We start from the raw sequence: 25,426 nt of genomic DNA, 5'->3' as shown, positions 1-25,426 counted from the left end.
AAAAAAATATCAGTCAAATAACTCTAATTAGGAAAAAAACCCAAGTCCTGTTATTCATGCCATCATGACAAACCAGTGTGAAGCTCGAGCACTTGGAAACAGAAGGGCCTGTGTGTAAGGCAATTTATTTGCTATTTTCACCACTTCTTCCCACATGTTTTTTTCTGTTTAGCTATTCAACATCAGTAATGTTGACAGGTACTTGAACCAGGTCCTGAAAAAGAAAGGACTCCTCTGCAGTCCTGAGTTGCCATCTCCAGCAGTAACTGCATGTCTCCTCTCCAGCATCCTAATCTGTGCCTGAATTAAAGGATTTTATTTCATAAATGAAGAGCTGAGGTATAAAGACAAAAGAAATCTCTGTCTCTTCTGTCCCACCTTGGCATCCCTAACTCATACATCACTCTTCCTCTTAACTAGGGTCGGGTATACCTCAGCCAAACAGCTTTGGTTATGCTGAAGCTGCTTTGCCAGCACAAAACCTGTTCCAAAGCCAGTTCTGGAGGTTTCCTACCATTTCCTAGAAAATCCATAGTCTCCTTGGGGGTTTTCCAGCACTAGAGTGCTGAAGTGAAGCATGCAACAAAATGAGAGAAGCATGCAACAAAATGAGAGAGCAGCCTGTTCGGTGAAATAGACTGGGGAAGGGTGAGGGAAGGAGCCCATCAGGAGCTCCCTCACAACCCAGCAATCCCCACCTTTAACAATGATCACCACAATAACGGCAACTTTTATTACAAAAGGCTGCAAGTCTCTCGCATACAGAAAAAGACCGTCAAGGGTGAACAGTCAAAGGAGAAAAAAAAAAAATCAGGGGAAGCGCAGAGGTAGTTCAAGGCTTGAAGGGATTTATTGTTTTACTGCTCATTTATGACGAGGTGATATAAGATATTAGGCGACAATCCCAGCCGCTCCGCTGGAGGGGCGGGACAGCCGCGGTTCCTCCAGCGGGCGGTGACATCAGAGCTCCCACACTCGGGTGCCGCGGGGGAAGGACCGTAAGGCAGGTGCTGGCGTTTCCCAAACAGGAAACCGTATTTCCAATGCCAAAACGATAAGAAACTCAGCTCGTAAACACTACATGTAGACATTATTCTTGCTCCCGTAGCTTTACCCTTCTGTTCAGGCGCGATCCTCTCCCGTGCCACGAGAGACCAGTTTACCATGAGGGCATGAGCCGGCCCTCACACAGTAACTAAGTAACTCCGTAACTTTCAGTAAGGAGCGGACTTTAAATAAGCGTATTGTTGGTTGCCGCGACCCACGTCGCACCGTGCGGAGATTTCCCACATATTTTGGTGTCACGTCACGGAGCGAATAACACCGGCGCGTTGCGCAGCCCTAACTAAGGCCAGCCCTGCTTGAGGGGGTGCCGGCTCCATCCAGCACCGCATCACCGCGGGCCCAGTGGTGTCAGCTCCACGGCACAGAGCACCGTGAGGTGTCCCCTCTCTCCCTCTCTCCTTTTTTTCGTTCCTTGCCTTTCTCCCTCCCTCCTTTTTATCGTTCCTTCCCCCTCTCTCTCACCTTCCCTCAGCGCTCCCCTCAGGCTCAGCCCCCGCCCGGCGGGCGAGCGCCTCGTGCTCCCCTCGCGTGCGTGCACCAATCACAGACGCCCGGAGGGGCCGCGAGCCGGGTGCGCGCGCCCGCCCTCTCCCTTTCCTACCCACCCCCGCTCCAAGGGCGGAACCGAGAGCCCGCTCCAGCCAATCACAGGCAAACGGTCATGAAGCGTGAGGCGCGAGCGGGCCCGCGTGCCGAGACGCCGTATAAAAAGGGGGCCGGGCACGAGCGCGGGGCTCACTCGCCGCCGGCGCTGACTGCGGAGGGACGTACGCGAGCTGCCGCCCCCGCCCACCGCCCTAACGGCCGCCGCGCCCCCCCCACGCCGCGCCATGAAAACCAAGTTCTGTAACGGCGACGCCGACCCGTCCCCGCTCGGGCTCCTCCTTGACCGCGGGTCCGCCGCGACCGGGCAGCCGCCCTCGCCGCTGGCTCACCCCGACCCCGAGGGAAAGGACCCCACCGTGGCGAGTAGAGGCGTTGGTGTCGCGACCCCGCCCCCAGCGCTGCCTCCGCCGCTCGAGGAGGAGTCGCCGCCGCTCGACCCCCGGACACGGCGCCGGGCGTATCTGTGGTGCAAGGAGTTCCTGCCGGGGGCCTGGCGGGGGCTGCGGGAGGAGCAGCTGCGCATCAGCCCCATCAGGTCAGCGCGGAGGGGGAGGTGGCCCACCCAGGGGGCGGGGACGGGGGCGCGCCGCGGGTCTGAGCCCACACCGGCGGGGGAGGCGAGGGGGCTCCGTCTTTAATTTCATTTCATTCTTTTAAATCTCTCCCGGATTGGGCTTAGTGGGCGGCGGGAGCGGGCCGGTGGGTGCGGGGGCGGCGCGGGGGTCCCGGGGGCGGCGCGGGCTGCGCTGCCGCGCCCCCGGCCCGGAGCGGGCGGCGGTGCGGGGAGGCGGCGGCTGCTCCTGCTGCTGCATCGCCATGGCCCCGTCTCGGCCCGCGCCGGGGGAGGGGCCCCGCGCCCGGCCGGGAGAGGGATGGAGCCGGCAGGGACCGCTGCATCGAGCTCCCTGCCGGGGAAAAGGGCCTGATGGGCTGGCCCTGGCTGCTCCGCACTGAGAAGTCATCAGGTAAACGCGGTGTACCGGCGATGTGAGTCATCTTCTACAGCACACAGTAACGAGTGCTTGTGACTCAGCACGTTGGCAGCAGAAATATGTAAATTGGGGACGTTCTGGAAGCCATATGATGTAATGTGTTGGAGATCTGTGCCTTCTTTGCAGAATTAAAGAGCATCTTTATTTTGCTCTAACTAAACCAATGTTACTTTAGAGTTTCCCCTTTACGCACTGCTTGTCTCACATCTTCCAGACCGATCGTTCTACTTGATCCAACATAGAGTCGAGGACAATTTCAAAGGATACTGTTATCAGTTTGCTTTCCCTATCTTTCTACTTTTGTCCTACACAAATCATGCACACGTGTACCCTAGGTACCTAAGGGAGCATACACAGTTGACAAAGCTCTGATGTGTAAAAGTGTGGTTAGAACACATCCTGCTCATTTCTAAATTTATTTTAAAAGCCTTATTGAAAAAAATTAGACACTCACTGAGACCCAGTGCAGGTAGTATTGTTTTTCTAGGTTGTTTCTCCTCACTTGACATGATCATAAGGAGTTAATGAAGGGAGAGAACTTTTTACAAAACCAATACAATTCCTAAACAATAGACTAGTCTGATATGTCTAGTTTGAGTTGCTTAATTAAATTTTCATCTGTATTCATGTGTGTTGCTGACTTTGGTTCTTACTTTCTAAAGCCTTACATTTTAGCAGTTATCTTTGTATTTCTTGGAAACCTCTCATGTGAGACAACACTTCAGAATGGCTTGGGGGTTTCCACATTTGGCAGAAGAGCAGATGAGCTGAAACTTAAGAACATATAAAGCCATGCTAATTAGTAGTTGGGATTTTTTTGGCAAAAGTCTTCTCACCACTTTCATTTCTGGAAGATGCATCATGTTGGTTTGCTGATTGTGGTTTCACTCAGTGTGCATTCTCCAGTGTGTCCATTAATATTGCAAAATCATGCTCTTGTACAGCTGTCAGTTAAGTAGCTGTATCTGTATGAGTGAGATGTGCCCTTTTGACCTTTAAACAAGCTGTTGAGTTGACTGACCTTCCAGAAGAACAGTGCCTTTTATTATGCTCCTGTATGGATTTCCTTGATAAGTTTTCCAGGTAACCTTTGAGGTCTTAAATGCTATAGTGAACTTAATCTACAGTGAAACTTCTGTTAAATGGAGTTCAGCATCACTAAGGCACTCCACTTAGCTTGTCTGGGCTTTCACATGCTTTGCAACCTGAGCATTTAGGTCATGTAACTATACAGATTCTTGAGCTTTAGTCCAGTATTTCTTGTAAAGTATTGTTCAGTGTGCTTAGTTCTTCTATTTAATTATTTATATTTTCACCAAAGTTTCTGTCAGAGACTTAGAAAAGGCAGCAAATGTTTTTTGTTTTGTTTTGGTTTTTTTTTTCCACAAAAACCTTTCTAGCAGAGTTCAGATAAAGCCAGAAGTGTAGTTAGTATAACTAACCAATTTTTGGATTGTCTTTGAGTAGCTGACTCTGCTCTTTCTTTGATATCCTTTCCATCTGTCTCTTGGGTTTTTTTCCAACCTGTTCACCTTCATGGTTCAAAGTTACTTAATATCTTGTCTCTAAATATCCTTTTTTGGGTGCCTGCCAAGCCACCTGGTTCTTTTCTGTCTCCTTTCTTAAGCATATTGTGCAGCTGCTGTTTTACCCTGTTTTCTTGAGATTTCTTTTTTCTTCTCCATTGTTGACTTTGGATATGTAGGCCAGCCCCTGTCTCCTTCTTGGAGCCTTTTTTTCCAGAAAGTTTTTTCTGCTTCCCCACTTTGTTGAAAGAGAGCCCAGAAGAATATTTGAAAAAGCATTGAAAGGAATGTCAGGTTAGGACTGAGAACTGCAGTTTAGCCACTACATTTTGGATCTGCTGTGGATTCTTGTAATCCAAGGTCACTGCAAGGTATTGTATCTTATAGGCAAAATCACTTGCAGAAGGAAAATTTGAAAATTTCATTCATGAACATAATGATAATTAAAAGATTGCAGAAAGGCAAAGCAGTAAAGAAAATGTGGTTTGAGTGGATGGGTATTTTAAAGAGCCGCAAGAACCTGAAGAAACTTAGCATCCCATCAAGATAAACACAAATTAGGGTAATCTGTGCTTCAGTCATTCAGATGAGACACAGGCATGCTGGGTTTTTTACATAATTACTGTTTAACAACAGCATTTTTACAAGAAGAAGTCACAGCATTTATTTTGATGTCCACAGCTTTATAGATCTAGATAGATACTAGATCAGAGAAACTGAGTGTGATTTTAGATTTGACAAATTCATGAGCAGCTTATTTCAAATAACTGCTTTAATTGTGAAATTCAAAATTGAAAATGCACCCCTAAGAAAGACAGCAGAAGTGAGACTTCCATCAGCAATGCTGTAGCACAGGTATTCAGGTTAAAACTTTATAGCTGATTTTGTAGCTGCCAATCCCAGTGATAGCAGCTCTTAATTCAAGTTTGGAGTTTTATAGTCACTGCATGATTTTAAACTTTTTCTGCCATTGCTTTGCTTGTGCAGCCAAGTCTATCTGACAAGACTCCAGCCAGCATCACTGAAAATAATTTACTTAGCTCTACATAGTTGTTTGTTGCATTTTACATCCATTTATTAATAGCTTGAGCTGTAATTTGGATCAATAGCTCTGGGTGGTGATCTGTACACCAAAAAGCATGAAGCTGCCATTTCTTTATCGAAGCCTTATATAAATTATTGGTACTGTTGGAAAACTTTCTTGTTAGACTAGACCAATTAATCACACCAGAAGGACGTTTACTGCACCTGTAATCTGTTGAAAACAAAAGGTGTGCTTTTCCAAGTTAGCTAATCAATGTATTTCTGTGTCTGCAGAGGGGGCCTCAGCAACATGCTGTTTCAGTGCTCGCTACCCGACACCATTGAGGCAGTTGCAGATGAGCCACGGACGGTTCTCCTGCGTTTGTACGGTGCAATCCTGCAGATGGTGAGTACATACAGGGCTTTGGGAGTGGGAGGGCTTCTGTAGCTTCACTCTCATGTTTGGAGTTCTTCATTTGTGACACTATGCAGTTTCTCCTTTAGGGAGTGTTTCTGTGGTGAGGGTTAGATTGCAAGTTGAAAGCAGTTTTCTTTATGGTTTGTTATTGTCTAGAACTTACACTCCTTTCTACACAGATCCCGACTGGCGTGAATTAGCTGAAGGCTCATTTGCTGTTTGTTTGGGCACTAATGTTTTGTTTATGGTCTTAAGTTTGGACTGTGGTGTTTCAGAAAAATATACTTCTGTACAGAATATAGGACTTTGACATAACTAGCTAGATTGCAAGAGACTAAACTGCTTAATTTTAATCTTGATAGCACTTATGAATCTTGGAGGTTAGTTGAAGGTTTTGTCAACCTTATACACTGCTCAAGCATTTTATTAGATATTATATGGGTACTTGTGCTGCTAGAAAATTTGATCTGTAGTTTTAGACTAAGAATGAAGTGTGAACATCAATACTGTACAGTCATCTCATTCCAAAACATGCTTTCCTGAATGTGTGAAATGCCTTATAGCTGGCACAGAAACTTAACCAGATGTTTTGTTGAACTCTCTTAATGTTACTTTTATTTGGTTAGTTAAATGTAAATAGTATTGAAATTTGTCACACCTTAAGTGAAGTGGTTGGCAAATCTGTTTCAAATAGTAACATTTAAAAGCAAGACTATTTTGTAGTCTTGTAAAGGTCTCTTCTAAAGCTGACAGCCTGTTACTCTAGCACTGTACAGCAGATCTTCTCTTATCCATCTCTGCTATGTACTTGATTATATTGTAAATAAGCGATCATAACGTAAGTGTTTAACCTTATGAAAAATTGCAACTTCATAACATTACATCTGTATGTTGGCATTTGTTTCTGTTTGACTTAGAGGGTCTGGTTTTATTATCAATTAATTTTATATTTTCCAGTACTCAGTCACTTGCTTTGAACAACTGATCCAATATCTGCAGAAGATTTTCTGTTCCTGAGATTTCAGCCCATTCTTCCTGCTTCTGCTGTCTTGACCAAACTTACTGTTAAAAATCTCATTAGATACTGTTGCTTTACTGACTTTGAAGTGCTCCTTTACTATGTTATGTGAGTTGTTAACTTTCCTGTGGTAACAAACTTTACCAGAAATATGTAAAATATCCCAGTGGTTTGGAATAGCATGAATTGCTTGGCTACAACACCATATGTGTGTTGGGAAAGTTAAACAAGAAAAGTGTGTAGAAGTTCAGTAATTTAAGCTTAAGTAGTTTTTAGTTTCACTCTCAGTAAAAGCAGAGTGAAAAAAAGGGGGGTGTGAAACTTTGTTTCCAAAATGACTCCTAGGATTGATGCTAAGTTTGGGTTATTTTTAAGAATTATTACTGGTTTCAATGTAATGCTGAGTTAATATGTAGAAAGCTTGAGTAGGAACATGGGCTGTAAAACTATTGTAGTGGTAGAGCTTCTGTTTCCCAAGAGCTGTAAAGAAATATGGCCTTTCCCTTATTTTTCAAAGTGAAAATAAAATGGACTCTAGAATTTGGCTGCCCTCTTCTTCCCTCAGGGTATTTTTTAACTTGCCTCTTCTCTGCCCCTATCCACTGAAGAAATCCAAATAAATTTTTGGGCTCTAAAATCAGAACTAATTTGGTTTGAAAATTGAAAGTGTGTTCATAACTTTCTAACCTTTCTGCTCTTGGTATTGAAGGATCTTTTGAGATGTCTAACTTCCTTTATTTCCATAGTGGCAGTGAAATGACTGCTCTTGTTGGTGCAGTTCACTAATGGTTAAGTAAGCAGAGAAAGTCCCAAGGTAAAACTTTGATTGCATTGAGGTTCACAATTTTTGTCAACAAACATTTGTCTCTTCCAGCCCCTATACCTTAAATGCAAGTTAAAATATAAGCAAACTGTTTTATTGGGTATTTTGAAAACCTCACATAGGATTTCTGAGTTTCTGGGTGGCATAAGCAGAATGTTATGACAAGCCTGTTAAGTGGGAGTAATTTGATATTTTTAGTAAAGTTGCTTAAGTTAAAAACCCTGTAGGAATTAAGGAACACTGCTTAAGTAAGTTGAGTTTTGAGACCTTATGCTAAAATCACAACTTAATTCTCAATGACTTTATTGTAACTGCCACTGGGTATTAGTAGTTACCACTTGTTTGTTTGAGCCTTTGTAGCATGTTTTAACTCTTGTCCATTTTACTTTCTGTTGAAATTGGAGCACAAACCAGTGATATCAGTTCTTCATCCCGGTACTGTAAATACTGTGTATCTATAGCAACCTGCACCAAATTATTGGATGTACAGAAGACAAGTTTAAGTTAAAATTTTGAATACAAGTGAAAAATGGACCTCTCATTACTAACTTAAGAAGGAATGATACTGGCACCATAATTCTTTGAGCCACCTTTTAAAGGAACCTTTTTTGCTGTTTGAAAATAGCTCCAGTTTGCTTATTATGACTCTTGGAAGACACAAATGTCAGTACATGAAACTCATCCAATATAAACCATGCCAGCTGGCTAAAGCTGCCACACAGGGAAGGCTTTGTGCCTTCCTCTGTCATAGCTGATATGTTTAAGCCAATTTTTTGTGTGCATGACTGTTTTGGGGGGAGCTGGGTGGAGATAAATTGTGCTGGCTCGGCCATTATTATGAATGGTCGCACTGGCATGGATGTTTATAAATCAAGGACTTCTCTTGAGTATATCCTTGAGCAGAACTTTTTTTTAAGACAAGTATTGTACTTGTGACAGGTTAAAGTACTAACCACATTAAAACTCCAATGTTTGAGGCACAATGCAGATATGTCCTACACTGAAAAAAAGGAAATGTCTTACTCTGCTTCACTTACTCTTGCTCCAGCTTAGTTGCTAAATTTAAAGGGGAGCATTGAAAGTAAAACTTGTGGCAAAATATCTTTAACTGTTGGTTGTATTAGTGTAAACAACTAAAACTAAAGGTTATCCAACAATTGCCATTTAATGTCCAGATTTATAATTGGATTTCATATTCATATCACTAAAGTGTTTCTACTTAAATTCAAAATAGCATCTTGAGAATGCTAATAGGATTTCAACATAAGGTGCATCAACACAAAATAAGCTCAAATCAAGGTGAAATTTAAGTTCACCTATCAAAAGGTAACTTGGATTGATTCCCATTCTTTTACACGTGTTAAAAGACCCTTGAACTCTGACTCACTGGGACTCTGTTACCTTTACAACAGCCAAAAACAAAATCTTGTATACAAATGAGGAAAAACAAACCAGGATACCTAATGTTCTTTTCTGGTCTCAATTTCTATGTGAACAGATGCAAAATGATTATAAATGGTTGCCACGGTTCTGTGGTAAATCTTTTTCCATACCTGCCTTGCTGCCTTTTATTTTGTCTAACTAAATAAAATGCAGACTGCTGTGTAACTGTAATGATCAACGTCTTCTGTGGTTGTTGGTGTCCATGTCTGTTTGTAGCATGGAGTAACTACAAATCCCTGGCACTGGCAGACGGCTTGAAAGAAACCAAGCACCTCTTACGGGGATATATTTGTGTTGGGTGGCATTAAGGGTGTTCTGGGGTAATGTACCACTTTAGTTGTATATGCATGTGTTCTCTGCTGCAGGCTTGCCCATGCGATCGTGCCTAGAGCACTCTGGTTTCCAGGTGACAGACACGATTCACGGTATAGTATGAGATCTCTGAAGTGGAGCATTCTCTACAGCTTTCATTTTCTTTAGTCCTGGATTTCATTGTTTAAAAGTAAGCCTTAAGTAGCACCAGCTACTGTCTGTGCATCTGAATGTTTACAGCAATAACAAAATATCAAAAACTTGTCCCTTCCTTTTCTCTGCTCCCTCATAACAGAATGGTAACTTGAAATGTAGAGGATTGGAGCTGTGGCTTTTGTAGAGCTTGAATTGGGAATTCTTCACATGCTAGATTTTTAGGACTTCAGCAAATTAGCATTGGTTCCTTCAGATCTGACAGGGATAAGTGATCAATGGCAGATCCTTAGAAGCAGAAATGGTTATTGCTAAACCTAAAGCTGGTTTTGTTCCATACACTGGAGTTCAAATTGACATCTGCTGATGGCTTCTAGAAAAGTTTCCCCTGCTCAGGTCACCTCTAACCTCTGAGGCAATTCATCGTGATGTTGTGATTTAAGATTTGAATTCTTAGGGATTTATCTGGTTCAAAGTATTGCAGTATTTTGATTGAAAACTAAAGCTGAGTAAGCTCAGGAAAATTGAGTTATATTTTATTTAAATTTGTGAGCAGAACTCAAAGTTATGTATAAAAAAAAGATAAGTTCCTTTTCTGTACAGAATGGTCAAGCATCAATTGGGTTTTTTGGTAAGACACGTGATCTTTCAGCTACAGAAGAAATTGGGAGCATTAGGAAGAAAATGTTGAACTCAATTTTCTGTATCAAATTGCCAGATGTATAAATACTGTCTGGTCATCTGAGCAAAGATCAATGTGTACTGTTTCCCATTCAATTTACATGATTACAAATTAGACTCTAAACAGCTTCTCTTGAGTATAGTTGTCCTTCCTTACTAAAACTGTAGTGAACTTTCTCAGGGCTTTGAGAATAATTCTTCCCACAATAAAAGCTCTGAACAAATATTTGAAAAAATCTTGAAGCTGTAGAAGACATGTCGTTTTCTAGTTAGTTTCCATGTAGAGAGAGCAAATTAAAAAGCTCTAGCAGTTACTCAACGATTCTCTTTTTGAGGTAATTGAAATCACCTCATTTTTGTTTATGTAAATAGCTCCCAGAATTGGACGTTAGTTGGAGTGGGATATTAAGAGTTATGGAAAAAGTGAACTTGTTTGATTTCACCAAGAACAAGTGTGTTAAATAGGTTGATCAAATTATTAGACGCCTTATTTTGAACCACTGTTCTCAGAGGTGAGTGTGGAATCAGGAAATAATCAAATTCTACTACTTTAATCTGTTAAACTCCTAAAGTTCTGATACATAATATTGCATCCTGCAAACTTTGTTCTCCTTGCCCATGTATAGTGAAGAATTTCCTAATCCTAGGCTGCGTACATGGCCGCTTGTGAAGTCTGATCCTCTCCAAGCTCCCATTCATATTTGCAAGTTATTTACATATTTGTATTCATTTTCTTCTGGAAACTAATGCTTCATGCTGAGGGAACAGAAAAGAGGGAAGGGATGTTGCAGAAGTCTCCTCTTGTGATGACTGCAGTAAAGCCCTAACTGTCCCTTTCTAATGGCAGAATGCCAGATGCCATTAGGCTGTCTCCAACACCGATTTGAGGTGGACTTTTGGAACTGGCTAGCTCTTTATACAGTATGACCTCTGGAAAGCAGATGCCAGTTCAGGTTTTAGGGAAAAGTCTAATGTGCTTACCTTCTGTTTGAACTGAACCATTCTGAGAGCACCATTTATCAGGAAAGACTCCTGAATGGTGAGTAACTTTCTGACTGTTTCAGAAAAATTGGAGTGGTATTGATGTAGACCATGCTTGTTCAGAGAAGCCCTTTCTAAATGATTTTAATGCTATTGAGTAGTTACACATTTAGCTGTAGTGAATATGTTTGGACTTCATTAATTTCCTTGAAAGCAATATAAAGTAATAGTAGTTTCCATTTTGTCTTGTTTTAAATGTACATAGTAGTGTTATGGGAAGTACTTGCTGAAAGACCATGGATTGTTGTTAACTACCCTTCTTCTATAGCTTCTGAAATACTGTAACTGCAGAGCTTGTTGTACTGTACTTAAGGCAGCTGGTGTTGCTTAACTGTATTCCATTAAGTTCATATTTCCACCCTTGTTTTGGACATGTTAGAGCTTTGGAACAGGAAGGTGTGCACATGGTTCTGTGAATGAAATGTTTGTGTTCAGAAGGTGGAGATGCAGGCTGCCTTTATGGGCCTCTAAAGCTAGTCTGGTTTAAACAGTCTATGGTGGAATTGCAACATAAATAGCAGCCACAAACTGTCACTAATTCTAAGCAGATATTTGCCTTCTCTTCTCCTTACCTTCAAGCCCTTTAAAGGACAAGGTTTTTAATACATCTTGTATTTTTAAATGTGCAGCTCTATTAAAAGCATGTGCCATTGAGGGTTCAGTTGCTGAGGGTATGGTTTAATGTTCTGTAACTGCTTTATAATGACTCTTAACAACCCTAGTACAATATGTTATGCATGGAACTTGTTAAAGTTTTGCTGCTATACTGTGGTCCCTACTGAGACACCTTTAGCTTACATGGGCAATTCATTCCAAGAACAATCTTGGATTTGCACAGCCAGTGGTACACTGGACATACAGCCAAGACAGCACACTCTAAATAAGAAAATTCTAGCCACAAGACATTTGGAAAATAAGGTAATAAGCAAACAAACGTGCTTTGCAAGCTTCATAACATGACTCTTCCAATAGTCCTTGTAAGACCTTTATGTAATCTGTAATGCATCTCAAGTGCTTTGGCTGGAAGAATCTCATCCCAGATGTCATGCAGAGGGACTTAATTTTCTCTTAATTAAAAACTTTCCTCTGAGCTTATGGTGCATTGAAATCTTGTTTTGAAAGACTGGGAAACAATAAAAATAAGTGAAAATCAGGTATTTACACGAGTGGCTTGGTCTCAGTGGCACATCCTTTTGAAAGATTTTGGAATTGTTGGAAGTGTGGTGGTCAGAGGTCAGATGGATACTAGTGCTGTAGCTGTCACAGGTCTGAGACAGTGTTGAGACTTTTAGTTAACTGTAGCTGGTACTTCTACTCCCTTTGTTCTGGTGGCTGCAGGTTAATAACTTGAAATTTCATCTTCTCATTGTGTTTGCTTTTTCTCATTCATAGAGGTCCTGTAATAAGGGGGAGTCTGTACAGTCTCAGAAGGAAAATGACTTGCAAGTGAGTAAATAAATTTGCTTATTTCACAGAATTTTGTAGATTATAGGGAAATGTGGTGATCCTGCTTGTTTTAAACCAGTAGTTATTCCACCTGGACTGTGTCTAGAAAATGTAAAAAGTAATGAAGGAAAGAAATTTATTTGCTCACAGAAGGAACATTATGTGAGTGTCTGGACAGAGTTTGGAAAGGTTCAAGCATTCCACATTTTGAAGCATCCCCCAATTCTACCCTAAACCTAAATGGTTTCTTATCATTTTGAATATTGGTATCAGTACTGCTATTTCTAGTTTTAGACTCTTCTTAAGTAGATGAACATCAGTTCTCTGCTTTACCTAATCCCTAATTTTTTAATACATTGATGAACTCTGAGGAAAGTACATGGAGCTGGAGAGAACTTGCTCTTGGACATGAAGTGTTCCTGATTAGCACTGTGCTTGGATCATCTCTGCTCTGCAAACTTTCAAGTTCTTGCATTTGGAATAATTTCTTCTCCTGCAGCATAATGTTTAGCTGAGTGTATCTTTTCCTAAAGTCATCTGAACAGGATTTGGTGATTTAGATTTCCATCCTGGCAGTGTATTTTCAGAAAGGGATAACATTGCAGCATGTTAGCCAGATGCCTTGGTTGTTATGTACTGTTTTCGGCTCATAATGATTTTGGCAGTGACTAGGGAAAAGTACATTTTACTCAATTGGTAAGTGCTGCATTTCTCCCCTTGTGTTTTTGCCTTCTGGGAATGCCATCTGAAACATTTTCAAGCATTTGTTTGGTTTTGTTTTATTTTCTTTCAGTGAGTTGAAACTGGTTTTAAATTTTTTGTTGTTGAATGACTGCTTTTGAAGTTTTGTTGAACTTTTTTGGCTTACTGGAAACAGCTTCAATCAGTTGAACCAAGATTGAACTGAAAAATGCACTGGTTTGATACCTCAATTTTTTTTTCAAAGATGAAAAATGGAGATGGCTTGATTTCTCCTCTACCACAATCATGTAGAAAAAGAGTTAAAGTTCTAAAAAACTCTAAAAGTCCAAATAAGCCCCACCCTGGTGACAGAAGCTCATAGAAGTTTCGCAGTACAGGAAACTAGGTTTTGAACTTCAGAACTTCATTTTGTGGTGTTTGTTGCTTGAAAATACTGATTCTCTGCTGATAGGTTTTCTCCTATTAATCTCATAGTGCTGAAATTTCACTGTTGAATCAGTGTTCTCAAGAATTACTGTCAGGATGGATTTCTTAATTCTCATGTGTCTAGGTTATGGGAGGAGATGATATTCTTTAGAGACAATAAAATTCTCTGAGTTCACTAACAAAGTCATTGTACCTTCTGAGCTGCCTGGTGTGTGACAACTGTGTCCAGACATTGGATAGTCTTCTGTCAGCTCATAAGGCCTCTTGACAGAAATTTATTTGTTTTACTTTGGTTTTGCTATAATTGGCAGTAATTTTCCTTAGAATATGACTACTTTATGTATTTTACAGTTAAATTTTTCTTAAGGCAGAAAAAAAAGAAGCTTCAGTTCCAACTGAAGTGTATAAAGGCTCTCTGTATGGGAGTTGCATGCTGGGAAAATCTTGTAAAAATGTCTATAATTGCTAGGTTTGAAATAAAACATTATCTCTTAAGTATTCATTTAAAAACATGAGTGGTCCAATCTTCTCTAGAAAGCTAAATACAAGTGCTTATGGATCAATCTCTGAAACTGGTCAAAATTGAGAGCTTTAGATCTTAAAATATTGTCTTGGCACCATAAGTATATTGCAAAGTGTTTGAAAGCATTGAGGTACATAATGTCCTTGGCTACAATGCTTGATCCTTTGAAGTCATCAGGTGAGCATTAAGCTGAAGAGTCAGATACCCAGATTTGTTCAGTGTCCATATGAAGTATGCTATAGAACTTCTTTCATGTCCTTTAGTGGCTTATTTCCACACCTGCCCTGTGTTTGACAGTAGTGTATGGAGTGGAGACTTGGTAAAAGGTCCCTTGGGTATTATGAAGGAGAGGCCTTTGTGCCTGAGATTACATGGATGGTATTGTTCCAAAACTTATTGGTCTTGTGTTCAAATAACCATTTGGTTTCAGTAGAGGAAAGTTCTCCTAGTGCTTGTCACTTCTGATGCATGAAGAGATGTCTTAATAAATAACAGGGTCTTTTTGTACTTTGTTATCCAAGAATAGAGCGTTGCTTTTCAGTAAGATATGGAAATAAGGAACTGATACCTTAATAGGAACAGACTTAAAAACTCCTGGTGTTGTACCAGGCACAGTCAAAGTCAGTGTTGGTTAATAATAGAGTGGACATTCAGTAGCTTGTAACTAATTTCTTTCTTGGTGTTTCGCATTAGATTTCAGAACTGAATAGAAAGAGTTCAGACCTGTGATGGTGAGGGCATGTGAAATGATTAAAAACATTTTTTTGGTGTGTTAGTGGATAAAGCATTTGATGCTTTGAGGAACTGGGATGAAAAAATGGTGGAGAACATAGATGCAATACATTAATATGTAAATTGTCTTAAAGTCTCAGTGCTGCAGAACACAGTTACATGAGTCTTTACTACACTTCAATATGAAACATTAGAATTTATTGAAGATCTCAGAATAATGTGTGGGACAACAATAAAAATAATTTATTAGTGGTGCTGCCTGGAGTGTATTCAAGAGTGGAACTTTAGTATAGAGTTATATACTGTCTGATATTGTGTTGACTGCAATAATGCAAAAGGATCTGTGGTCAGAAATACCTGAGACGTTTCTTAATGTTGTGATCTTCATACTTAGACTTTTAAGTGTTATGGGCCTGACTCTGTGATGAACTACTCAAAAGTAGGCAGATGCTTGGCCGGTCTTTAGGATTTGAGTAGAGCTGGATTCTGATGAACATAATTGCTAGAAGTAGATATTTATAATGTGACCTCTGTGCTTACTTACAGATAATCTTACCCATCCAGAAAGCTACAATTCAGTGATTTTTAATTGTGTTTTTAAGACTAAATATTTCATATTTCTATTAACTTTTAAATTCATATTAAAAAGTTGTCTGCTTGTTGTTGCTATGAACCAAGCCTATTGATGTATGAAAACCTTAGAGAAAAGTTACTGAAACTTGAGGTATGCTTGGTGGCAGAAAGGGAAGAACATTTATTCACACACATATTCCTTAGCAGGAGCTTAAATTACTTCCTCACTTCAAAAAAAAAAACCAAACAACTTAGGATTTCCTTCCATTAAGCACATTCTAAGTCGATCTTCTAAATGAGAAGTGTTGTTCATTTCATTCACTTGTGTAGCTAAAATGTTCTTTTGAGAGGCTGTGTTCTGAAGAGTATTAAAATAGTTGATATAGGATAATATTTGTAGCTCCTGTGTTGTGTTTCAGTGGCATGAGCTCCTCCAGGAAATGAATTTGCAGAGTTCTCACAGGGTTAGAGAGGAGAGGGTGTTTTGGTTTTTACAGTTTTCCTTTGACCTGGCCCACCAAAATGAAGTAATGCAGGTTTTCTTCCCCAGCTTTAAACTTGAAAGCAAAATATTTGTATTGCTCCCATGCTGACTAAAAGTTATTAGTCAAGAAACTTTGATTAGTAGAATGTCGAGTCTTTTCAAAGCTAGCCCTAAAATTTCTCACTTGGTAACAGTTTAGCTGTTGCACACACCCACGTTATTTGCTGTGCCAGCACCAACTAATGCTTTGATTTCTTTGGCAGGGAGCAGAAGCCATGGTTCTAGAAAGTGTTATGTTTGCCATTCTTGCAGAGAGAGCGCTCGGCCCAAAGCTCTATGGAATCTTCCCACAAGGGCGACTGGAGGAATTCATTCCCGTAAGTCCTGCTCACAATTAGTTACTGGGCTGCTGGAAGCTGTTGTAATTGTTCATGACAAGAAGGTCTCTGGACTGCCCAGAAAAGCAGGGATGTGGGAATGGAATACTTGGCTGCCTGTAGTAATTGCTGTCTGTAATTTGATACAGTTAGAGTGGGTGTTGGAGAGCCCCATTGTAGCTCTTGCCAGGGGGAGAGATCTAAAAACTCTTCAACTCTAGCAGAGGAGAATAAATGAAGATAAAAAGCCTATTAGATACCAAACATAGCATGGGGAAGCTGTGGAGTAACACTTCCCTTTAACAGCAACAAGAGCAGACGCTTTTGATGTTCTTAAATATTTATACTTGATCTGCTCTGAAGATATTCTTAGTGTGAGATGTGATACTCCCCAGGTCTTGAATCTAGAAGTGAATTGATTAAGTTGTTAGTAGGGCTGGCTAACAACTTTGTAAAGGCAGCAACTTTGTAAGTTCATCTGAGAGCAAAAAAGGGTATTGCTTGAGTACTACACTAGTATTTCACAGTAAACTGCAAGGAACCTAATGCTAGTGTTTATAACTAGTCACAGTTCTGTAACTCATCAATTAACTGTATTGTACGACTACTGTATTTTATTACAGAGCAGGAAACTGAGCACTGAGGAACTAAGCATACCTGACATATCTGCTGAAATAGCTGAGAAGATGGCCAGATTTCATGGCATGAAAATGCCATTTAATAAGGAACCTAAGTGGCTTTTTGGAACAATGGAAAAGTAAGTTGTGCAATACTTTATGGGGGAAAAAAAGGTGACCCATTGTAATTTTGATAAGCAGATCATTCTTCCTGAATGTCTGAGAACACAAGCTTTCACTGTACCCAGAAACTATCACATGAAGGACTTCAGTTACCTTGAAGAAGAGTAATGTTTTCTTCAGTAACTCTTTCAAACTCCCTTGATCATAGTATGGGAAGAATAATATACTTGCTGTTACAAATCCTTTATTATTGTCTTCTCTTACCAGGTATCTAAATCAAGTGATGAGAATTAAATTCACCAGAGAATCCCAAACCAGAAAACTGAACAAACTTCTCAGTTACAATCTCCCCCAGGAAATGCAAAATCTAAGGTAGGCTTACTTTGTCTATTACTATCTTCTAATCTCCACAGTTTCTGGATGGATTTTTGTATACTTGTTCAGACATGTTATACAGCATAACACTTCATCTTACTTTGCAAGCTGGGGGTTCTTTTTGGTACTGTGACCAACCTGAGTCTCATACAAATACAAAATTCTATGATGAAACTGCTGATCTGATGTACTGATCATGAAATCAAACTTTATTGTGCTGATGTTTTGTTCCTAATTAAGAAAATAGGCTATTGCTGGGAAGGGAATAGTGTTTCAAATTCTTACAACAAAATTACCTGGAAGTGGAACTGAACTTAGTGATTTGTTACTTAAAAGATGCTCTGTTGCTTTTTTTCTAGAGCTATGCTTGAAGCTACTTCTTCACCAGTTGTATTTTGCCACAATGATTGTCAGGAGGGTAAGCTGCTAATATTTCAATATTGCTCAGTCATTTACTGTTGAGCCTTTTCTGGTGACTTGCTGGCTTCTCTGAGAGGTAGCCACGTTGTGGAGGTACTGCCCTGACTGGTGTGCTCCAGTACCAAAGCAAAGTATGGGTTCTGCAGCCCTTCAGGCTTTTTCAGAGAACTCTGGTGTTGTGAATGGGTTAAGCCAAGAATGTACTCATGCTCTGGTAGCACAGGTCAGTTGATGATGGGAGCCTTATGTGTTTTGTGTTTAGACCATCCCTTGCTTTGCTGCAAAACACATGATCAGAGAGTAGGGTATACTGGCGTCATTCTAAAAGAAAGATGCCTAAGAAGTGCAGTGAGTGGTGAAATGGAGAGCAGGGCAGTTTGACATGGCAGTTTTTAATTTCTACTGATAAGAAACATTAGGAAAACCTTATCCACCTTTTTTTAGTGTTGTCTGGGAGTCATGGAAGGAATAACAATTTTCCTGAAAAAGATGAGGAGGAAGCAAGGCTGAAGGTGTGTTGGGTATGCTGTGTCACCTGAACAGTGGGTAAGCTGGGCTGAGCTGGAAGGATGCTCTAGTGGCACTGTGTGCAGGGCTGTTGTTGTCACTGGTCCCAGCTTTGGCTGAGGAACTGCCCTGCAGGGTGGACACAAGGATAGGCAGCAGAAGCAGAAAAGGCCACTAATCTGAGATGTCAGTGGAGCTCTCCTTGCTGATGTGGCAAGGTGCACTGCTGGAGGAGTCAGAGCATAATAGGGCTGAGGCAAGATGAGGAGCCTAAAGCTCCAAGGGGTTTGGGGGATGTGTGTGAAATACTGTGCTCTGTGCTGCTGTTTCTGTTGGTGCAAGAGTGTGGCATGGAGAACAGATGGACCTGCAGAGTCACACTCCTGCAGAACTTGACATTGCTCTACATTTGTTTACTATCTGCTACTTGACAGAGGCAGACTTGATGTCTTTTAGATGAATTATAGTGACTGTGTGACTTGAAAGACACATAAGCAATTGCCTAAACTTTCTATATAGGTACTGGTTGTGCCACGTATTAGAACAGCGGAGTGATCAAACTGCTGAAAAGCAATTTCTGTCCCAAATGTTGCATGATCAGTGATAGTCCTATGCTGATTGGAGAGATGCTGTGAAATTTATAGATCTCAAGCTGTGCAAAGAAACAATGCAGGAAGGACCGGTAAGGCTTACAGGACCACCTGAGCCAGCTGCAAGCTAAACTGGGCAAAGAGGATCCTTGGGAGAGCAAATTTGCCTCTCCCTGTACAGAAAAAAATTCCTTGCTTTCAGCTTTACAAGGTAAAGCTATATATCTCAACTTCCAGAGAGCTGGTGAACAGCCAGTGCAGCCTGGCTTTAACTAAACCCAGCTGGCAACTCAGCCCCACAGAGCCACTCAGTCTTCCCAATGAGATTGGGAAGAGAATTGGATGGGTAAAGTGAGAGTTCACAGGCTGAGATAAAGGCAGTTAATTAGGGAAAGCAAAAGCTGCTCACACAAGCAAAGTAAACAAAGAAATTAATTCACTGCTACCCACAGGCAGGCAGGTGTTCAGCCATCCCCAGGAGAGCAGGGCCCCATCACACACACCAGTGACTTGGGAAGACAAACACCATCACTCCAAACATCCCCTCTTCCTCCTTCCCACTCTACATAGTGAGCATACAGTATGGAATATTCCTTTGGTCAGCTGTTCAGCTGTATCTCCTCACAACTCTGCCTGCACCCTGGTCCCTTTTTGGGCTGGGCTGTGAAGCAGAAAAGACCTTGACTCTACAGAAGCACTTGCTCTGCAATAACAAAAACATCCCTGTGTTATCAACACCACAAATCCAAACACAGCCCTGTGCCAGCTACTGTGAAGAAAGTGAACTACCCCTGCCAAAACCAGCACACCTATAACTTTTCAGTGCAGATATAAGGGATAACTAGGATTAGCTGAACAATGTTCCTTGAGATACACAGTATTGCTTTTTTCTGATTTTCCTGCATTATTAAATATGCAGTATTATCTTAATTTTCAGGTAATATCTTACTTCTGGAAGGCAGAGAGAGTTCAGAAAACCAGAAGCTGATGCTCATTGACTTTGAATACAGCAGCTATAATTACCGGTAAACACTTTTTCTCTTCAGCCTGGGATTGTGTTCCTTTCTGCATGCTGCAGGGAGGCCAAGTGCTGCATTGCTGATTGTTTGTCTATTTTAGTGAATTGTGTTCTGCTTTGATAGTGGTGGTTAGCAAATATAACTAATCAAAACAGTTCTGTTCTGATGCTGTTGAGTTTAGCAGAGGCAAAGTTGTTGTGGCTTCTTGATTGTTCAGATTAGAGGGTTTGTTATGCACAAATGGCTTCTTGCTTGCATGTCAAAATTTCTTTCTAGTGGGAAGCTGAAAAAAAGGGTAGATTTTGTGTGCATATGTATGTAGGGCAGCTTTGCTTCATGTTTATTTCTGTCCTTTCTAATGGCTTTTTCATCTAAGCCGATGAGAATACAAGTTTTTCACTACATGCTTATGCAACATGCTTGTTTTTCTTCCCTCAGACATGTAGTTAAGCGTTTTTAAGGATGATCTAAGTGTATATAGTCACTGGGATTAAACACCACCATAGCAGGAACATAATAAAACAGTGAATTCCAATAATGTAAAAGTGGAATATGTTGAAAACTTTGAATATGATCTCTTTGCCTGCAAGAATGCCAATGTTAGAGATGTCTGACTTCATACTGACATGTACTACATACTCAAGTATTTTTACTGTGTCTATTGGTATAAAGTAAAGTTTGGTAGCAAAGTCTAATATTTTCATGTAGCTGATAGCTTTCATTCTTAACTGCCCCTCTTTGCTGTTTTATAATAACTTGCAAAAAGTTGTTTGCTGGTTATCAATTCTCTACCTCCAGGAAAACTGCAGTAAATTCTGAGTAGTGCAGTGCTTTTAAACTTGATTTTGGGTTTGCTTAAAAAATACCCAGATTGCTAGTTTGCAAATATTGAGGTACTTTTTCTTTTTCAGAGGATTTGACATTGGAAATCACTTCTGTGAATGGATGTATGATTATTCATATGAGAAGTACCCATTCTTCAAAGCCAGTGTTCTTAAATATCCTTCGAAGAAACAGCAGGTAGACACAGAAGTCATAGTTAAATGCCAGTGTCCAGTCTTTGTATGCTGACTCTTTTTCAGTTCCTTTTTGGACTTACTGAGTCCCAAGATATTTCCTCCATGATTTCAAGTGTAATAATTTGTCTAATCTTGACTAGCTTTGCTTTAAAAATCATAGTAACTTAATAGCTATTCAGGACAGAATATTTACTATGTGTGGTATACCCATCTACCACAAAAAAGTCCAGTAGTTGTAGACTGCAACTGTGAAATTAGTTGGCAGTAGCAATATACTGCCTGTCCTAACATGATAACTTTTCTTAAACCAGACTTTGAAGCAATTGTTAGGAGCCCCATTAATCTTAAAGGTAACTCCAACACTGGATGGTTGGAAAAAAATAAATGCCAATTTATTAGAAGGTCTGCCTAGGCCTGAAAGAAACCAATATATCTTGAGATGAAAAGTTGTAACTCAGTTGTTTACTTGCCTTTCAGCTTCATTTCCTCTCCAGTTACCTGTCTGCATTCCATGATGGCTTTGAAAATCTGAGCAATGAAGAGAAGTCTGAACTAGAAGAAGTAGTGTTGGTAGAAGTTAACAGGTAACTTGCCTTGCACAACTGTATGTTCAGACTTCCACTGTGGTACCTATCCTTGTACATACTTCACTGGTGAGGAATTTGAGCCAAGAGAGATTGAAAGCTGTTTATATGTGCTAAAGAATGATCTGTCCACTGTAACATTAGATATGTGATATACACTAATAGTGAAGTAAACAGAATACTACTCAATGGGGCATTATTTTTGTAGAACCATAGTTGAAGAAAAGGTGTGGATATCCCCAAACTAGGGAATGTTGTAAGAGGATATGGAAATAAGGTGGTGTGACTTAGCTAGGCATTTATTTCAATAACATAGCCTTGTAATTTCAGGTTTGCCCTTGCATCACACTTCTTCTGGGGTCTGTGGTCTATTATACAAGCAAAGATCTCATCCATTGAGTTTGGGTACCTGGTAAGTTTTATAATTGTAGTTTTACACTACTGAAAACAAATAATCTAAATAACCTAAATAACCTGCAGTACATTATTGAAAATGCAATGGAATGGCCTCTCACAGCAACCAGTATCTTCTAAGTCATGTGAAATTTTAAAAAATCTTTTTGTTACTAATTTGTGCTCTTTCCTTAAGAATGTACACAACATCTAAGATCACAAAAACTTCATAAATTGTTTCCATGGTTATGTAGGAAGTGTACAGCCTTGTGTCCAGCAGCATTATTCTGCAATAAGACATCCCAGGCAAGAGAGAGGCCAACATGCAGTGAGAATTTCAAACTAAGCGCAAACTCAAAGTGCACATGCTGTCCCTTGGTGATGTTCAGTGTGCAGCAATATCTGTGCCAGGTAGCAGCTTGTACTTGAGAAAGGGATCAGCCCAGCTCTTGGTCTGTGCTCAGTGTACTGCAAAGTGATAGGACTGGCAGGTAGATGGAATATCAAACTGGACGTGTTGCAGGAGCCAGCCTTTTCAGTGAAGTCCTGGCCTTTTTAATAACTGTTTTTTCTGACATTTTGGCAGCAGCTAATTGTGTTAGAGTGGAAACAAAACTGGAGGAAATTTTGAGAAGCCAGAACACCTCTGTAGAGATTATCCTTCTGAATAAAGCTAATTAGTGCATTGAGATGATGGATTAGGAAAGTAACACAGTTAATACCTCATTGTTTCCCCATCCCAAAAAAGAAAACAGCTGTTTACTGTATTGAATACTGAATGTCCCTTATTTCTCCAGGAATATGCGTTATCCAGATTTGATGCCTACTTTGATCAGAAGAGGAAGCTGAAGGTGTGAATGTGGGAGGAGTGGACTGTTGGGTACCGTATGAAGAGGGCAGCTGAACAGAACTTTCACTGTGCTTAGGCTACTGTATCTCTAATGAAGGCGTCACTGAATTCCAGTTCCTGGGAATGCAGGTGTACAGTACTGAGGACTATAAAAATTACTTGTTTACAGTTCCATAAATAGTTGGAAAGAGACTGGGAGGCAAAAGTAAAATACAACCATGCAATATCTTTAAATCTTTTAAGTCTAGGAGCTATTTTGTATTATGGGAGAAGCTTAAAATTAGGTGTCAATACCACATGCATCAGAGCAAACTTGCTGTGGGTACATTTTGGGGGGATGTTGGCATTCTGGTTTGTGTTGTAAGCAGAACAGCTGTAAAAGCTGATTTGTTGTAGGCACTGCCTCTTGAGGAAAAGGAAAAGTGGAGGAGACAGCTGCTAAACTGTGAAGTAGGCTTAAGAACTTACTGTGAGTTTAGGTTCACCATGCCCCAAGAACACTATCTTCAAAGCTGCTGATACCTTACACCACTTTAACCAGAGCAACTAAACACATTGGAGCAGTGTGAGTGACACACACATGAATGTTTCTCTAGGCTGGTGTGCCTGGGAAGTGAAGTATGAACTTTGAACTGGACATTCAGAAGGAGTTTGTTTTGAACTGTTTGTTCCATGTCATTCAAGAACATGCCTGGTTCTCTTAAAATGCTGTGTCCTGCACAGGGAGTTCTGTGGGCTGGCAGCACTGGGAAGAGTGCCTTGAATTGCTCTAGCAGCTCCCCAGATAACTGGATTGGCATTGACAGTACTGCTAATTGAGGCCCATCTCTCTTCTCGTGTTGCCACAGTATATGGCTGTAATAAATAGAGCCAAAGACTGTGGAGAGCACTTCAGGAAATTGCTGTTCTGCCCATCCAGTTCTTATGTGGCTTGAGAGGTGCTTTTCTTGCACCTTCAATTCTCATCATGTTCCAGGAATCCAGTAAAGTGGAGCATCTTGTGGGGAACAATAACATGTATATTGAAACTTGAGTATAATCTCTGTACATGCCATCTAAAGACTTCTTTTGATTTTTTTTGGGAGCTTGTTTATTTTGAATGTTATTTGTTTGTGCTTTCTAACACACTGTATTATAAATAAACTTCTAAGTTTACCCTTTTTGACTTGTATAGCAAATACTGTTTGAAGCGGCTGAAAAAATGTGCAGCATTTCATGTACTGTATAGCAGAACTTGTAAAAGCTGTCATGTTACTCTCTTGTACAGAGAATCATTTTCCATACATTCAGTTATTAATACTTTATAATAAATATAAAGCACTTAAAAACATTGTTGTTGAGATTCTTGAGTCTCTGTTACAGCTGCAGGATAAAGTAGATGCCATTTCTGGCCTTAATCTCTTTCGAGTCCTTGCAAAGGCAGACTGAGATACAGGCTTAGTGCTCTGGGATATATCTTCTACTTAAATGTGTCTTCAGCATGTATTGTATAATTGAATTCTAATAAGAAAGGTATTTAAAGCAAGCAATGAAGGGCAGACTGGACATCAGTTTCTAAGTCTATAGCTTTAGAGGTGGGAAGAGTTTTGGTTTAAGCACTTCACTCTATCTGCCCTATTGACTACCCTCAAAGAAAAGCTAAAAAGTACCAGTACACATGGAATTTTACTACAAACACTTCATGTGGTGTGCAAGTGTGAACAGTCAGGTCTTTTCTTTAGGCTGCTGAAGGCTTCATTTACAGTATTGCTGCACCCAGCAAACCCAGTGGAAATGGCAGTACAGGGAAAGGGGTGGGAACAAACAGTTCAGAATGAGGCTTTGCAGATAGTTAAAAAGATTATTTATATGTAATAGGTGTCTGGAATCTTGGAAAAGTAGTCCAAGGGTAAATTCAAGTTCTTGAGAAACCACCCATGGATACTGACTCATCACTTCACATTTCTCAGAACCAAATAGGGAAGGGGACTCAGTCACACTAGTGCTAACTAATAAAAGGTGTAATTGGAGGTCACCCCCCTTTTTCAGTCTTGCCTTCTGTTTTCTTGGAGAACTTAGAGTAGACAAAGGACCTGGAGTAAAACCTTTTCTTACTCATAGTCACTGAATGTTGAAGGTGATTTATAGGCTGATAAAGCAGCTATTTAAATGTGCTGGCACTTCATAAGACCTAGTATAAAGGTAGTTAAGTATTAGTTTTTCTGATTTGCTTTTCAGAAAGGCAGTTTAAAAACTACTGATTGATCCTCCTTTCAGTTGATTTGTAAAAATAATTTGTGCTTGAGCTCTTCTTGCCTGAAACTGCTGGGTTTTATCTCCACTTTGTGAATTCTTGTCTCTGGACCTGGTATTAACTAGTGAAAATGTGACTTTTACTATAAGAGTTAAAAGAACATTTGTTACTTTTAAAGGAATCTGTTGCTTGCCTAGCCAGACAGCTCATCTCCGCCACCACTTGGAGGTAATTCAGTGGGTAATTGGCCTGGTTTAGTGTGTATCCCCATCACTCCTACAACTAATATGCTCCAAGTGCCTCACTACATCTCTTTAAGGATTTTCCCTGCA

At 40.4% G+C, this 25,426-nt stretch overlaps 1 protein-coding gene across 2 annotated transcripts; it reads left to right on the top strand.

The window, feature by feature from the left end:
- Nucleotides 1–1,895: 1,895 nt before the first annotated feature.
- Nucleotides 1,896–24,145, top strand: CHKA (choline kinase alpha). 2 transcript variants are annotated; one of them, XM_058806330.1, is made up of 12 exons: nt 1,896–2,206; nt 5,507–5,618; nt 12,494–12,547; nt 16,251–16,364; nt 16,988–17,121; nt 17,372–17,476; nt 17,839–17,897; nt 19,934–20,021; nt 20,927–21,035; nt 21,512–21,618; nt 21,949–22,030; nt 22,809–24,145. In XM_058806330.1, exons 1-12 carry the CDS (start codon nt 1,896–1,898, stop codon nt 22,866–22,868), a joined length of 1,335 nt encoding a protein of 444 aa, XP_058662313.1. In that variant the 3' UTR covers nt 22,869–24,145. The 2 variants fall into 2 exon arrangements, with proteins under 2 accessions (XP_058662313.1, XP_058662314.1); XM_058806331.1 differs by lacking the exon at nt 12,494–12,547.
- Nucleotides 24,146–25,426: the final 1,281 nt, after the last annotated feature.

Source organism: Ammospiza caudacuta, chromosome 6 (assembly GCF_027887145.1).
Source record: "Ammospiza caudacuta isolate bAmmCau1 chromosome 6, bAmmCau1.pri, whole genome shotgun sequence".
NCBI lineage: Eukaryota > Metazoa > Chordata > Aves > Passeriformes > Passerellidae > Ammospiza > Ammospiza caudacuta.
The sequence above is the reverse complement of the archived record's forward strand: the minus strand, read 5'-3'. Positions and strand labels throughout refer to the sequence as shown.

Bases quoted from the DNA above. Each gene is read 5' to 3' on its own strand.
- CHKA (XM_058806330.1), top strand. From the start codon at position 1,896: ATGAAAACCAAGTTCTGTAACGGCGACGCCGACCCGTCCCCGCTCGGG. The intron at 12,548-16,250 runs GTGAGTAAATAA...TTTCTTTGGCAG, and splicing joins AGAAGGAAAATGACTTGCAA to GGAGCAGAAGCCATGGTTCT. The intron at 22,031-22,808 runs GTAAGTTTTATA...TTATTTCTCCAG, and splicing joins CCATTGAGTTTGGGTACCTG to GAATATGCGTTATCCAGATT.